Below are 12885 nucleotides of genomic sequence, written 5' to 3'. Positions count from 1 at the left end.
TTTGGAAAGAAATTGCAAAAACTTAAGTTTCTTGGGTCAAAAATGGGAAAACCCCATTTTTACCCCATAAAAGCCCCCATAAACCCCCGTTCCCATGGTCCGATCATGCTGGTTCGCGAACTTGTTCGAATAAACGTAGGTTTACACGTTTGTACCAAATTTCATCAAAATCGGATCATTTTTGCTCGAGTTATCGCGCTAACGGACACACACACATATATATATATATATATATATATATATAAATATATATATAAATAAATATATATATAAATAAATATATATATAAATATATATATATAAATATATATATGAATTTGAACGGATGCTATTTTTGGCCTCTAGGGACCTCAAAACGAAAAAAAATCGGTCCCGGGTCCAGGTCTTACCATGAGTACTACGGTAATAGCTTATTCCCTATATGGGAAATTCGCTAAAAATTGTAAATTTAAAATTCCCATGTTATTCTTATGGAGAATAAGTAAACTGTTGTAGTTTGATTGTTTATGAACATATTTTGATCAAATTTAGAAAACGTTTTTATTTCTTACTAACTATTAACATTTTACAAAAAAAAAAAAAAAAACTGTTTAACCCTCCCTGATGCAGCAAACCTAAGTACTTGTTAAACTAATTCTATTTAAATCGGAATAAATGTTATATTTTAAAGTAGACATTTCAGTGTAAATCAAATCAGTCAAATGGAAATTCGCTTAGTCTGCAGGTTTGCTGCGGCGGGGGCATTTTGTTTTTAAATTTGTTCAATGTAATTCTTATGGTGAAACCCGACCTTTTTGGAAGGGTCTCACGCCCTTAAGGGCAGGAACTTTTAAATTCTAAAACCTTAAAGCAAAACTAAGAATTGAGCCGAATCTTTCGACACATTTACGTTGAAATTGGTCCACAAATAAGAGAGGAGTAGTGTTCACAAAAAACAGCCCTCACGTATTAATATAAGGGATATATTATGTAATGTTGTTTGTTGTATTTGGGCTTTTATAACCTATATAATTTCAACAGAGCAATTATATATGAATAGTGGAATAATTATGTACTATTCACCTTATTCTTATCATCAAATTCGATAGTTTATAATAACCAATATATCATATAACCGCGTACACGGTACATTTACCTAGATATGACCCCAAGTGGAAACTAGCGGGTTTTCAAATGTTTTTTTTTCATAGGCTGATAATTTAAACGCACGTTATTACTACATTTTAATTTTGAAACAATGGGCTATTTGTATTACATCTCTTTTTTACTTAAGCGAAAAATAATGTGATAAATGTTTAACAGTTTAATTTGTTTAACTCACATACAGTGTTTTCGCTCTACAAATAATCAACTAAAATACGAATAGAAAACTTATTTCAAGAGCTATTATATATTTACAAACATTTTAAAAATTAGTAAAAGTAGTTAATTATGTTTATTAAAAAAAAAATAGACAGCAGAGTATTATATACAGGCTGTCATTTTGTTTTCGACGTTATGAAAGGACAGGAAGGAAAGTAGACCTACTTTACCTCGCTTTGAAATGTTATTGAGAGTTTTCGTAGAAAATTCGTAGGTATGTTTATGATGATGAAAATGAGCAACAATAACAATGTTAGACCGGTTCTGCGATGATGGAGGAAATCATATCCTACACAAATCTTTCATAGTGAGATCACGTTCGGCGTGTGGTTCACACGTCACACACAACATAATATGAACCAACAGTATGCCAGAGCTGGTACTTCGCATCAAAGGCCGAACACTAGTTCTGGAGGTGCGAGGCCACCTTTCAACACATGCTGAGTCAATGTTAGGGAATGAGTAATCTTGGAGTAAAACAGCCAACCAAAAATCCCAACGATATGTAAAGGCTGCTAAGCAACGACAACTATAAATTTTGTTTTCAGACGTTTGAGGTTGAAGCCTATTCAATGTCCTCAGTTGTTGATAGTCTCAGACCGCTAAAAAGTGTATACTTCCCACTCTCAACTCGCTACCAACGATTGTGGCAGGGTAAAACATATATGTTACATATACATTATGAAATATTCTGAAATAGTAGTGTTACACGATTACATAATACACTTAATGGTAACACTTAATGGTATACCTAATAATAGTGTACACGAATTACACGTAATTAAGTTCAACAAAAATAGAGATCCCATAAAGTGGCAGCATTATGGATACAGAAACAAAAGATTGCGACTATTACTAAAACTATACCTAACTGTGTAGGTGTGTTGTTGCATGCAGAACTTACATGAACATGAACATTGTGATTGTGGTGCTAACAACAAATAATGGGTAGACACATGTAAAGAGAGGCAACAGATGTACATTTCATTACTTATAGGGGTACTTCCCACAGATGGGAGAAGTATGTCTACACTTGCACGTCCCACAGGCATTCACGTATGAGCATGAGCATTCCACCTCCAACAGTGTCAGTTAACGCACTTGGAATACCCGATATACAGTACGGTAGATCATTAGCGTATGTATTACTATTGAATATTAAAGGTATTACCTTAAAAGCACGGTTTAAATATTACGACCAACTATTATCTCCGAACATCGTGCAAACGTCTCCTGCGATGTTAAGATAGACATAGACAGTATAAGGGTGATGTGAGTGGTGACCCGGTGAGTAGCCTATATAATTTGTAATGAATATTTTCGGGAAGCAATAGTTCATATGTGAAATTTATGTTGTGGAACGAGTTAAGAATTAAATAAAAAGGTTATTTATAGATAGAAAGTTTAATTTAATATGTCATGCTCGCAACTCACCGGGACACCTTGACCTACGAACGGCTTTCATGACATAGTGGAGTCCAATACTAATAGACTTGTTATACGGAATGATAGCACCGGGTGTAGAGTATTTTCACGAATGTTTGAGATGTTAAGGTGGAATCCTCGTAATGACTATCGAGCAGGTCATGCGGTAAAAGAGAGGACGAACCTAGAGCGAACTTGACTCCCGTCCATGCCTGCTTGACGAAGTTGAAGAGTCTGCGATAGAGAGAGAGCGACGCGTGGGCGTGTCGTCGGTGGTGGCGATGTTGTTGTTGTTGTTGTTGTTGTTGTTGGAGGTGTTGTTGTGGAGCCGAAGGCCGGAGCTCCAGGGCCAGGGCCCCAGGGTCCCGCTCTAGCGTGGCACCCCCCACCTTGGCCGCCCATTCTGACACACACATTCCCACATCACGCACACACTAGCACAACACTATAGCGTCCCTGCTGTGCTGTCTCTGCTGCTCAAGCCGCCCATACCTGTGTGACAGACAGTGACTCTCATTAGGGCCAAACTTGACACGCGTAAGTATATCGAAATACATAAGAATTAAAAATACATCGGTATGTTCTTATGGCTGTATTAATTTATCAGCGATAAAATATCTTATAATCCTTTTTATCAACCGGTTACCGGTTATCATTTACCTGTTCAAAGTTGGAACTAAAACATCCTCAACCTTTGAAAATTATTTAAAGATATATCTTTATTAGTAAAACATATAGCAAGTCACCCGATCATAATGACTCATTTCCGCATTATGACTGTAGCTGACTGCATTAGACGGCTGAGAAGAATCCGCTTAGACTGTGTAGTTTTTGTCTATATTGTGTTTATCATGCTATGTATCATTGCATTTTGTTAAGCGATGTGATATAGGAAAATGCAACCCACATTGACGTGATGTGTGTTTCAGAGAAGTGCCATGGCCTCAGCAGCCTACATGTGACACTACCAATGCGGATAATGCAGATTTGGTGACTGATTAGATGCTTTTTAGTCGAAGTAATTAGTGGCTCAGTATATAAGATTGATCAGATGCAGGTGTATAAAGTGACTCAGTTACCCACTGAAATGCTTATAAAGTTACGTGTGTATAAAGTGATAGGATCGATGTGTGCACAAAGTAGACTCAGTACGTGTGTGTACCTTGACTCAAGCACACATCACATATGGCCAGGCATTATTGGGTTGTTGATTTATGGCAAGGCGTGGAGCCAACACAGTATCGCGTCAGCATGCGACAATGTCATCGTAATTCGTCATTGTCAATGTCATATGCGCTACCTGTGCAGTGTGCATACCTCGGAAATTGGAGATGACTTTTAAGCTACGACTTCATGAGGTGATTGGGGATTTCAAAATAATTTAACTTCTATAGTAAATAAACTTGCCATTCGGTGTACGGTATCTTATCTACTTAACCTAACACATAGTTTATTAAGAGAACCATTGAATAAAGGATTATCAACAAATTAGTTTCAAAGGTGTGGAATAGCATCAAGAGGTAATAGAGACCGGGTAAATAATGACGTAAGTACGGTATAGCTTTTTATATTCCATGATTCTCAATATATCCATAACAATTTTTTTACTCAGCGTTGTACTTTTTGAATGGATAAACTCGCAGAGGTATTTACAACAAATATAGGCTATCCTTGTGATGTTGTCCAGACGACGATTGAGACTGTAAAAACGTAGCAGGATGTAATGAGACCCCACTTAAAAGGTCTCAGGTCATTAGGGTCTACTAATGAGACCTGACCTGCCACTGCTCAACTGTCAACTGTCAACTGTCAACTGTCAACTTTAGACGGATTGACCTTGGTTGAGTCTGATGACCCCATTTTTTACACCAATTACTTAAAATCAGGTAACTTAAACGAATTAAACGCAAAGAAAAATACAATTTTTTCTAAAAATATAATGTTAAATATTCTGGAACAGAGTCATATGCGATATAATTAAATTGGCAGTGTCCAGTAGAAATATCAAACTTTCCAAGTAACCAACCAGCATTTCAGTAGACTATTATTTTGACGGCAACATCTTAGTTGCCATGGTAACCAATCAAAGAATTTACATACTACAGAAGGTTAACATCAGCTCTAAAGTATGCTAAATATTTGAATACTTTTAATTGAAATTTAGACCATGCGAAGGTAGATATTTTAAGCAAAGTATGAATGGAGATGAGTGTAGGATGAGGGGTGCGATCTTGTAGTGTTGTTACTGACTAAGGCCGACATGTTCCTTAGACAGGAGTGCTAATAAATAAACCATACAGCCAATGGCAAATAAGGGACCTACAGTTAATAGTGGAATCCGAACCCCATTTACACCTTATAAATAACTAATTGGTCCAATTGTCAGGATAGTACTGCATATAGTCGTTGTATTTAATAGTACGGACGTTAATCCCCACAGAAAATATAGCATCCACAGGTCATGCATAAAAATATCCACAATTCGTGACCTCCAAGTAGCTGGATTACAGGACGACGCCATGTGTAGGTGGTCTACTTCCAGGGTCGTGTCTCTAATGTACTCTACATTCTCTACAGTATTGTAAACGTTCAGTGAAGACGTCTGGGTTGCCATGGTAACCAATCTATGAACCAACATACTGTAGGTTATCATCTATAAAGTATGCTAAATAGTGTGTGTAGGTGGTCTACGACAAGGGCCGTGTCTCTAATGTACTCTACAGTCTCTACAGTATTGTAAACGTTCAGTGAAGAGACGTCTGGGTTGCCATGGTAACCAATCTATGAACCAACATATTGTACGTTATCATCTCTCAAGTATGCTAAATAGTGTGTGTAGGTGGTCTACTACAAGGGTCGTGTCTCCACAATACAATCAGATTGTGAACGTTCAATGAAGACGTGAGGGTTGCCATGGTAACCAATCTATGAACCAACATATTGTACGTTATCATCTCTCAAGTATGCTAAATAGTGTGTGTAGGTGGTCTACTACAAGGGTCGTGTCTCTAATGTACTCTACAGTCTCTACAGTATTGTAAACGTTCAGTGAAGACGTCTGGGTTGCCATGGTAACCAATCTATGAACCAACATATCGTACGTTATCATCTCTCAAGTATGCTAAATAGTGTGTTTAGGTGGTCTACTACAAGGGTCGTGTCTCCACAATACAATCAGATTGTGAACGTTCAATGAAGACGTCTGGGTTGCCATGGTAACCAATCTATGAACCAACATATTGTACGTTATCATCTCTCAAGTATGCTAAATAGTGTGTGTAGGTGGTCTACTACAAGGGTCGTGTCTCCACAATACAATCAGATTGTGAACGTTCAATGAAGACGTCTGGGTTGCCATGGTAACCAATCTATGAACCAACATATTGTACGTTATCATCTCTCAAGTATGCTAAATAGTGTGTGTAGGTGGTCTACTACAAGGGTCGTGTCTCCACAATACAATCAGATTGTGAACGTTCAGTGAAGACGTCAGGGTTTCCATGGAAACCAATCAACATCCAGCTGACGTCACTCAGTCCCGCGCCACCTCGACTCGTAACCTAATTATTAAAATCTTTGTGACCAAACACACACTGATTATAATAGATGTATTGAATTGAGTGATTTTAACAACACGAGTTTATTAACTTTTGGTCTTTAGTATAAAGCGACTCAGTTGCCCATTGAAATGTATATAAAAGTACGTGCGTATAAAGTGATAGGGACCCAAGAAACTAATGTACCTTTGAGAAGTTTTAAAAGGATAATATTTTATCACTCGCAAAGTTTGATAATTGTTGGATATTGGATGTTCAGCATTTATTTACCTTTTTTGTGTTGTATTCCAAAAAAATATTTTTAATGTCGATTTAAACAGATAAGTTGTAATCATGCTGATTCATGAACTTGTATTAAACTTCAAGATTAGTAGTACCCTCAAACTGTTTGACTTATTTGCACACAAATATTTACGGAAGTGATTTGACATAAGTCATATGACCTTAATTCTTTATTCAATTCCACACTAAGAGTACTAATATTTAAATCACATTAGTTTACCTTTGTCTAAAAACCATTATTAACAGAGTGCAATGGCAGTAGTTAATAAATCAGACCTAACCCGTTCTTGTGCAAAATATTTCTTTGGTCTTTATTAACATATACTACTAATAATGTGCTGCTTAAATATTATATATACTGTATGACTAGTTTTTTATGTAATTGTATGCAAATTATGATGTAATTAAATCTTAATTTGTAGAAATATTTTGTTTTGAACTGAACAGTAAACATTATAGCCAATAAATGTGGGGCGTGGATGGTCTAGACTTTAGAGGTTTACTGCTACCTGGGCCACTACCCCGAATACCTAGATAGTGATCCAAAGATTTACAGTAATGATATAAAGCCACGGCCTTATGATTTAAACCCTATGAAGCCCAACATGAATAAAAAAATTAAAATGTAGGTGACCAGAACGTGTTGATTGTTAAATCCTGTAAACGCAATTTTATTGTTTAATTATTTAATCAAGAAGTCAGGACGACATACTGTAGAGGAAGAAACTAAGCACTTTTATCTGAAATATCAACCCTGGGCAGTAGTTAAACCCTGAGTTCGAACCCTGGGTTTGAAAAAAAGATGATGAAAAATATTACACTTAGTTTGAAAAGGCACACATTGTAACTAGAGAATGTTTCAATCAAAGGATTAATGTGACAAAAAGCGGTTTCACACAACAACAAAGCGATTGTTGTGGTCGGGAATGATTGCCAAATGTATTCGGTTGAATAAATAATGAAGCCTGAAATATGAAGTTCATTGTACAGTTTGTAAACAAGCGGACATTTGCATTTTTGAGTGAGCTGAATTGGCTGCAAGCTGGTAACCATACGAAAACAAGCACAAACAGCTAGTTTGATATAACTCTCCCCCACACACCATCTCCCTCCCAATACTATCACTGATTTAACAAGAAACCTTTGTAAGTTTTGGGTTAATATAATAGGTCTAACATATAACTACCAATTATAAATTTTTTTTTCAATATTATTTACAAAACATATTTTAACGTAGATCTTGATCTTATGAACAACTGTATGTAGCTAGACACAAAGTGTAGTTTATTTTCTAATTCTATAAATCAGAGAAGCAAATTCCCTAAGCCTTAGAACCACTGGTCTAAAATAATTATATAACATTTCTACAAGGCAGGTGAAACCCACTATATTAACATTTATCCCTACAAACACATGCAATAAATTAACCCAAATGTTATCAATACTAAACTAACTATCTCCGTATCAAAATTAAAACAAGAACCCTAATGTCTCTAATTGTATTGCTAGGAAGTATAAAAGTAAGACTTGTTTAGTTGATATGGACCTGTAATGCTCTGAATTATTGGCATTTAATAACAGTGAATATACAAATACATTTAGCCAACCATAAATAGTTTATATCCCATTATCAAATAATTGTTTTAATGACATTACAACGGGTATTTTCTCAAGCCCAGTATTTGATTCATTATTTGTCAGCATCAGACATGTTTCACGCCTGAAAATCTTAAATAAATCACAGCGCACAATAAATCAAACCCTGTCATTTATCACTGCTTGTATTGGTACCTCCATCAATCTGCAAATATGCTTATATAATCCATAAAATGACATCTCATTTTGCTTATTTATAAGTACTAATTCATCGATAATTGATTTTTGTAAAAAATACAACCGACTTCAAACGCTCTAAAAAGAATGAAATAATTTCAATAAAGTAAACTTTTGTATTAGGCAAGCTCACATATTTTCAGTCGACGCGGCTCTATGATGATATTTGATACAAAATTGTAAGAGGGTGTCCATATTGCAGGTGACTATCTATAACTAAAGGTGTTAATCTGCATGTTTTTTTCATAGTTATGCGTTAAGTGTTATTTTATTACCGTAATCAGAGATCGGCATTATAGTGTGGTATTAACGAGTATCTTTAAAAATATTATAACGCATTTAAATGTTTCTAACTTGGAAAAGTAACGTTTTAATACTAAACTAGCTTCTTTTCCCTATCATAATATCAAACTAAATTATTTTCCTATTCATATAGAACATTTGTGTGTGTTATTTTCATAATGCATTTACTCTGAAGTAAACATAAAATACAAGAAAATATTTCCTTTAATATATAAACAAAACAGTTCAGTATGTTTTTTATATATTTATGTTATCCAGCTAAAATTTATTGATTTTCAAAATACACACACAATATTTAATTTCAATCATATTTGCAGTTTGAGCCGCGCCGACTTGAAATACGTGAGCTTGCCTAATACAAAAGTTTACTTTATTGAAATTATTTCATTCTTTTTAGAGCGTTTGTAGTCGGTTGTATTTTTTTACAAAAATCAATTATTTCATGATTTTTAGTGACTGTATAATTTTTTTTATATTAATTACTTGAGGTTTTTTCATAAGCAAAACTGTTTGAAACAATCAAAAGTTCCACAGAACAATCATTATTTTAAAACTGCTTGAGTCACCTGTTCAGGTTACATAATCAATGGGTATGAAAATAAACATTTTTAGATATTCCTTAAGAAAGAAAGAGTTTACCATTACATTAGGCCTAATGAAAAACTAATTGTCTTTTCTAGATACATTGAAATGTCAGACATCATCGTTTCCTGCAATCGGTGTACTTCTACATTATAAAAAGAAATACAGTAACGTCTCAAGCCTTTTGGAAGATATGAAAGTTATTCCTCAGCTACCAGCCCTAAAAAATCTCTCAAAAGTGGAAAATTGGTCGTTAACACGTATAGTACCTTTGGAAAATATTATATGAAAGATTAGTTCAGCTAAAAGTGGTGTAAGTCATGTAGGGGGTTTTGTTTGCTCAAGATATAGCCTAGTCGAAATTGCAAATCATCTTCCTCTAGGACTTTCCGAAGCAGGCATAATAGTATTGATATGTTATAGTAACTGGGTAGAGAATATTAATAAACATTCCACATCTGCAAATGAAATATGTATATGGAAGATTGGTTCAGCTAAAAGTGGTGCAACCCATGTAGGTGGTTTTGTTTGATAAAGATATAGCCTAGTCGAAATTGCAAATCATCTTCCTCTAGGACTTTCCGAAGCAGGCATAATAGTATTGATATGTTATAGTAACTGGGTAGAGAATATTAATAAACATTCCACATCTGCAAATGAAATATGTATATGGAAGATTAGTTCAGCTAAAAGTGGTGTAAGTCATGTAGGGGGTTTTGTTTGCTCAAGATATAGCCTAGTCGAAATTGCAAATCATCTTCCTCTAGCACTTTCCGAAGCAGGCATAATAGTATTGATATGTTATAGTAACTGGGTAGAGAATATTAATAAACATTCCACATCTGCAAATGAAATATGTATATGAAAGATTGGTTCAGCTAAAAGTGGTGCAAGCCATGTAGGTGGTTTTGTTTGATCAAGATATAGCCTAGTCGAAATCAGATCATCTTCCTCTAGGACTTTCCGAAGCAGACATAATAGTATTGATATGATATAGTAACTGGGTAGAGAATATTAATAAACATTCCACATCTGCAAATGAAATATGTATATGGAAGATTAGTTCAGCTAAAAGTGGTGTAAGTCATGTAGGGGGTTTTGTTTGCTCAAGATATAGCCTAGTCGAAATTGCAAATCATCTTCCTCTAGCACTTTCCGAAGCAGGCATAATAGTATTGATATGTTATAGTAACTGGGTAGAGAATATTAATAAACATTCCACATCTGCAAATGAAATATGTATATGAAAGATTGGTTCAGCTAAAAGTGGTGCAAGCCATGTAGGTGGTTTTGTTTGATCAAGATATAGCCTAGTCGAAATCAGATCATCTTCCTCTAGGACTTTCCGAAGCAGACATAATAGTATTGATATGATATAGTAACTGGGTAGAGAATATCAATAAACATTCCACATCTGCAAATGCATGTTTAGTAATTAAAATATTTAACACTTTTAAGACAATTGACGATTATGCACTATCACATTTCTTAGGTCGTGTAAGGAATAATTGCATTTAATTTATATTTAGACCTGTTTTACGGATGCTTTGGTATTCACAATACACCTTTATTTGTCAATATCATACAGCTATTCACTGAAACATATGTTTTTGTAAGTCAGAATATTCAATACTAAAAACAGAATTACTGTATACACAAATCAGGTCAAACGTTAAAATACATTTTTTATAGTAACCAAAACAAAATGCATTTTTCTCAATGTAATTCATTTAGGCTCCATGGCAAGAAATAGTTTATTGATAAATATGATGCAACTGTTTCATGAAGAATTGTCTGTAGCTTCATTTAAATGGTTTCAACTAACAGCTGTAGGAATGTTATTATTATTTATTGCCTTCTCTGCACAAATGTAAACAATCTGCACAAATGTAAACAAAATAAATGTTGAATATTTAAGGTTTTCAGAATTTTACACCGAAACAAATATTATAGGCCTACTTAAACATAATATATAAGGTACCAAATAGAAACTCTCCTGGTTATTTTGGTAGTGGAACCACACTGATCGGTAAAAGAATCACAGAGAAATTGGTGAACATACATAGAAAAAAAAAAAAAAAAAACATCGCCACAAACAAATTGAGAACCTCCTCCTTTTGTTGGTAGTGGGGAAGTCGGTTAAAAACTGCAATACTAGCTACAAACAAACATTTTAAGTTTTTTTTTTTCAATTATGTTGCAAAATTAAATATTTGCAGAACCTGAGCAATTTTGTACAAACAAATAAACTGCAATTAGTTTCATAAATATGTTCACATTTCAAGTAAAGTATTTGATAGAAGGCAATGGACAGAATACATCTATACAATTTAGTTAAAATTAACTGAAGATAAAGCCTCTTCAAAACTTCATTGATTGAATGGATTAAATTTCAGCTGTCGATTAATTGTTAGACTCTTTTATTAGACCCTTGTAAGAATTGATGCGTTTGAAGCTCCAGTGTAAATTTTGCCCTTGGCTAGGTGATTGGATATAGCATTTTGAATGAAAGGTAGAAAATTACATCTACGGATAAAGTAACTTAAACTTTCTGATCTCGACTCAATCCTTTTAATACCTTGGGCTCAATGCTGTTTTCATAAAGTCACTTTAATTCTAGTCTATTAAATTGTTAATAACTTTTATAGTGTTTAAAATATTCGCCAAGGTACAGTACCCGATTTAATGAATACTGGATTGGATGCAGGTCATAAGCAAAAAGCCTTATCTTTTACAAAGTTTTCATATAGCTAATTAAAGTTTGTATTTACACAAATTTTAAATCGTAAATTTTTAATTGATACAGTTAACAAGTATTATTTTAAATAGGTTTACTAGAATGATAGGAACACGCTGGATATAGTGAACCACAATCAACTCATATTTCTTACTCTATGCACATTAAATAACGTTCTTTATGCAATAAATATTATGTCCGTAACAATACCCCTTCTGTTAACAATACGCTTTTTTAAAGAGGTTGTCGGACTCTTCCTTGCGTTTACCCATCCACATAGACTACAGATCTGTGCATGGACGATATCCTGCTAAGCAAGGGGTGAGCCGGTACAGTTCATGGGCGAACTGTATGACTGTACTGATAAAACATTGTGGCAGTGACCAGGATCTGAATCAACGACATCAAGCCTCGAGTCCGCGATACTACCGACTGTGCCACCGACTAACCAAATGTGTGTACTAACCTTATTTTCGTAGACACAATGACACAAGGAAGCTAGCTGGAAATAGGGTTTAAATAAATTATATGACAAAATAATATAAACGTTTAAAATATTTTCGTTAAAAACCCATTATAGATAAGAATTTACTACTATGAACTACAGATGTAGATAGAGAACGTGACGTATCGATGGCGTCCAGGCTCTAAGTCACAAATGGCTTTTCCTTTTATGATGACGTAACGACTTGGACAGTGTGGCACGACTGTGTAGAATAGATAAGATGAAAACCCGAATTGCACTCTTGTAAAAAGCACAAATACATTCAATTAATTGTTAGTAAATGAAAACTTACTATTGAA

The 12885-nt window shown here is 34.5% G+C and overlaps 1 protein-coding gene across 4 annotated transcripts in view; it reads right to left on the bottom strand.

The window, feature by feature from the left end:
• LOC128982871 (Kv channel-interacting protein 1) overlaps positions 1-12885 on the bottom strand; it is a 220083-nt gene that overhangs the window by 17130 nt on the left and 190068 nt on the right. For 2 of the 4 annotated variants that reach the window (XM_054401960.1, XM_054402046.1), the window contains exon 2: positions 2972-3279. The exons of the other annotated variants lie outside the window; for them this stretch is intronic. In XM_054401960.1, the coding sequence (XP_054257935.1) occupies positions 2972-3203 (232 nt within the window). In that variant the 5' untranslated portion in view covers positions 3204-3279. The remainder of the gene's footprint in view (positions 1-2971; positions 3280-12885) is intronic. 4 annotated transcript variants of the gene reach the window in all.

The sequence above is a fragment of the Macrosteles quadrilineatus genome, unplaced genomic scaffold (genome assembly GCF_028750875.1).
Source record: "Macrosteles quadrilineatus isolate MER2022 unplaced genomic scaffold, UCM_ALF_1.0 Scaffold_1__1_contigs__length_201487025, whole genome shotgun sequence".
NCBI classification, from domain to species: Eukaryota; Metazoa; Arthropoda; class Insecta; order Hemiptera; family Cicadellidae; genus Macrosteles; species Macrosteles quadrilineatus.
The sequence above is the reverse complement of the archived record's forward strand: the minus strand, read 5'-3'. Positions and strand labels throughout refer to the sequence as shown.